At 46.2% G+C, this 4083-nt stretch overlaps 1 protein-coding gene across 1 annotated transcript; it reads right to left on the bottom strand.

Annotated features, from left to right (window-relative positions):
* Positions 1 to 1467: 1467 nt before the first annotated feature.
* LOC134481119 (Y-linked testis-specific protein 1-like) lies at positions 1468 to 3533 on the bottom strand. The gene is made up of 2 exons (XM_087577195.1): positions 3413 to 3533; positions 1468 to 2353 (listed from the first exon to the last, which is right to left on the bottom strand). Exon 2 carries the CDS (start codon positions 2212 to 2214, stop codon positions 1546 to 1548), a length of 669 nt encoding a protein of 222 aa, XP_087433321.1. The 5' UTR covers positions 2215 to 2353; positions 3413 to 3533; the 3' UTR covers positions 1468 to 1545.
* Positions 3534 to 4083: the final 550 nt, after the last annotated feature.

Genomic DNA, 4083 nt, shown 5'->3' with positions numbered 1-4083 from the left:
TCAAGAGTTTCTGAGGATGAGCTCACATGTGAGTAAAAGACGGGAACTTCCTGGGGCTAGATAGGATAACAGAGCCCACAGGAGTGTAGGAAGCCATCCAGTCGAAGGAGAGACAGGCTGGACAAGCCAGTGCAGGAGCTCTTTGTGGTCATCAAGGGGCATTGAGAAGAGGACTCAAAAAATATTACAGGATGCAACAGAGTCTAACGTGCTCAGGGAAGCTAAACACAGGATCCACGTAACACCTGAGAGAAGCTCACGGCATCCTCATCTTCCCTTTTAAATTACTTTTTACTGATCATACAAAATAATGGGCTTCATGATACTTTCAGGAATCGATAGATATAAACTTAGTTTGGCATTCACTACTCTTGAGTTATCCTCGTCAAAATGTCCTCCGTGGGAGCCTCCACCTCACATCCACCTTCTGTAGTGATGTCTTGGCTGTTCTTTAAGGATCCAAAGAGACCAATATGGATGCGGCCCAAGTTCGACTCATTCTAAACACTTTCTCTTCTTCCTGGTCTCCTGCTTCACTTTTTGAGAACTCCATATTGGAATTCCTTCGTCCCTCAGTGTCCTCTACTCCCTCATGTGTTCTTTAGTCTTTCTTCCACATCCCCATCAATTTAATCTTTCTTACCCTCATCCTGGTCTCTTCTCTGCATGTGAAGGTGGGATTTATTTAAAAAGATGACTTTAGGGGCCCGGAGAGATGACCAATGGATTAAGAGCTTGTCTGCTTTGAAAGAGGACTTGGATTTGTTCTTTGAGCTCATGTCCAAAGGCTCCCAACCACCTTTAATTCAAGCTCCAGGGGACCTGACTACTCTTGTCTCTGTGGTCTCCTTTATTCATGCCCTTCCCCCACCCACGTAATTAAAAATAATACATCTACAGATGAGAAACAGGTTTCATTAGGTTTCGTTAGTCAAACACTCCCCGACCTTCTCTGATTCTCAGTCTGCTTGGATCAGTTTATTGGGTTTCCCCTTGAGTTCCAAGACCACCTCCCTGTTACCTGCCCCTCTTTCCCCAACTGTCTGTTTCTTCCTCAAACTTCACCTCAGAGAGTCTATCTATTTCTGGCCCCTCTCCACTGCTTCCTAAACATCCATCTTTTTCCCCCCGTGCTATCCCTGCTCCTCTAAGCCTCATCTCCAGTTCTTTTCTCTCCCTAAAGACCAGACCAGCTCAGTCCTGTTTGTTTTAGTTTACGTGACATTAGACTTACTGTTCACAGCCTTGACCTTTCCGGCTTCCTCTCCATGTTCCATCCACCACAGTCCGTCTCCTCCACCTAAGTGTTCACACACAACACGTCACATCGCACATTTTAATTTTTAGAGCAAAACAAATTCAACTGGAAAAGATACTGGGGTTGTCAAAGGCCCTTGGGTATCTGAAACACAGAAAAACATACATTTTCCCCCAATCCTATAAATTACCCATCTATGTCCACCTCACTTTGTGCATTTCACCTTAACGGATCTTTTCCACCAGATTATAGACGTAGATGTGGATGTCGCCATCAAACTTGGTGAACTACACAGAAGGCTTGGCTAGAACTTGGTAAATGACTTTGTCGATCTGTTTGGACCCGTCGCTTCTGGTGAACTGCACACATTGACCGGTTAAGATGTCGCTGTCAACGTCAGACTTCACCTCTGCTGGAGGATTCTCTGAAATGATACTGAGGTTACCTTCTGCGTAATCATCCAAGAGCTGGTAGATGTATAGGACTGTATCTTTCTCGTAGGTGATGTAAAACCAGTCCTTCATGATCGGCACCTGAGATGGGACCACCCCCCTCCAGTTATCCTTAGAACCATGTTTGCCCTCAAATTTATGCTCCACAGCTCGGCCAACCATGGCACTGGCGAGATGGGCATCTTTCACTTGAGGAAACACAACTTTGGGAGTCAAGACCTTAAGCTTTAAAATCCTCTCATCACTGTGAAGTTCCAGTCCATAGACACAATCAATTCCATCATACTTGACCAGATAGAGAGAGGGATTTGTTGGCAGTTGATCTAGAACGACGGCCTTCCACTGGGTGACGGGCTCATCGCCTTCCTTCCATCCGTGAAAAATTCTGCAGCCCACAATGTTCCCCAGGGCCTGGGGAGAAGGCCTCCTCCTCCTCCGCTCCTGGAAGGATGGTGTGCTCATCCTACTCAGACACATCCTCTTCTTCATGGCTGTAGACCTCATGTGGTAGGCCACGGCATCCTGGTCCACTGTCTTGTGGCTACCGTTCTGTGTTCAGGCTTCACACTTGCCCGTGGCCTGGGTTTGAAGAGCTCGCCTGCTTAAACCAGACACAATGCTGTTGCCGCTGTCATGTGAGTGCCTGCAAGAACAATGGGGGTGGAGTGGGGGAGGGCGCTGGACCAAGGCTCTTGTCTAAGAGAACTTTGGAGCAGGTGAGGAAGGTGATGGTAGACAGGATTGAGCATCTGAATCTTATTCTGTCATAATCAGAAGTTCGTAGGAGGGCTGGGCAATGGTGGAGCACACCTTTAATTCCAGCATTCAAGAGGCAGAGGGAGGCAGACCTCTGTGAGATCAAGGCCAGCCTGGTCTACAGAGTTAGTTCCAGGATAGCCAAAGCTACCCACAGAAAAACCCTGCTTCAAAAATCAAAATCTAAAGTTCAAAGGGAAATGAACAAATGGTCCTCTACAGCTCAGAATAAGATATTCAGACACATTTCTTCAGCCCGAGGCACTTTACCTCTGCTGAGGAACCTCTCCTTGAATGTCTAGGTCAGTGTGGGATTAAGTATCCCTGTCCCCCACTTTAAGCAAGCAGAACAGAGAAAGGATAGCAAAGGAGCCAGAAGGATGGCCACACCCATCTTCTACCCTCTAACTATGAACTATGTGGCAACATCCACAAGTGTCTGCCCAGAGACACAGCACACCAGTCCACTGGCTTTCTGTACTGTGCATCCTGACCCAGACCCAGGTTTATTCCGCGAAGCTGTTGCATCTTCGACCGCAACAAGAGCCTTTTGTGTAGGCAACAACAGCCACTTAGAAATAATATCTCCTGGGTTTGGGATTTAGCTCAGTGGTAGAGCAGTTGCCTAGCAAGCACAAGGCCCTGGGTTCGGTCCTCAGCTCTGAAAAAAAAAAAAAAAAAAACAAAGGAACAACAAAAAAAAAAAACCAAAGAAATATTATCTCCTAAAATGCACAGGCACAGAGAGGAGCTTTGGCATTTTAGTAGAATTATGGATTAGATATTGTTAGCAAAGGATGATAAACTCCGGAGACTGACTAGCCTAGACCATCCGCCGACCTCTCAAACATGGAAGACATCAGAACAGACGGTTACTCACTGTATGAGGAAAACTTTTAGCTTTCTGGGATACAAGGGTCCCAGTTATCTTCATAAATGTATTTACCGAGAGAAAATGTCCTAGTCGTCCAGATTCTGTCTTCTGAAACCGGTCAGGCATCAAAAGGCTGTTGAACAATTGTGGGGTTCAGGAGCTGAACTGGCTTTCACACCCCGCTGCGAAGATAGTGAACCCACCTTCAGGGGAGTCTAGCGCCTCCAAGTGGAAGAGAAGCGCAACCTCCGCCCAGTGCTCTGTGACATCATCCAGGCTCTGCTTACGTCATAGAAGCCCTCTCAGTCCAGTTCCTTCCCTAGTTACGCTTAGAAACTTCCAGCATCTAGGTTTTAGCTTCTCATGTAGCCTCGTGGAGGCCCAAAGTAAAGTCCCCACCCAAATATTCTGATGACTCGAGTCACAGTCTGCCCATGTAGCTATTTTCATGCATTTTATTTTTCTGAAAAAGTCTTTGGTTTCTGATTCACCATCATCCTTGGTGGTTATTTTCCCAGCTCCTATCATTCCTTTGGTTATCTTTAAGCCATACTCCATATCAGAAATATTGGTAGGCTCTCTCTCCAAGGCAGCCCACTGGATAGCACCCCAAAATTAGCTTTATCAAAACCCACAATTAGAGGACGGACATTTTTATTCACACAAAGCTGGAATTTGACAGGATTAAATACCTTGTATTGAAGTCAATGGCGATCATGAATTATGGATCCTTTGCAAAGAGC

This window comes from Rattus norvegicus, chromosome 11 (genome assembly GCF_021556685.1).
Source record: "Rattus norvegicus strain SHRSP/BbbUtx chromosome 11, alternate assembly SHRSP_T2T, whole genome shotgun sequence".
Classification (NCBI taxonomy): domain Eukaryota; kingdom Metazoa; phylum Chordata; class Mammalia; order Rodentia; family Muridae; genus Rattus; species Rattus norvegicus.
This window is presented reverse-complemented; position numbering and strand designations above follow the sequence as displayed.

Excerpts from the sequence above, each read along its gene's own strand:
- LOC134481119 (XM_087577195.1), bottom strand. The coding sequence starts at position 2,214 with ATGAGGTCTACAGCCATGAAGAAGAGGATGTGTCTGAGTAGGATGAGC.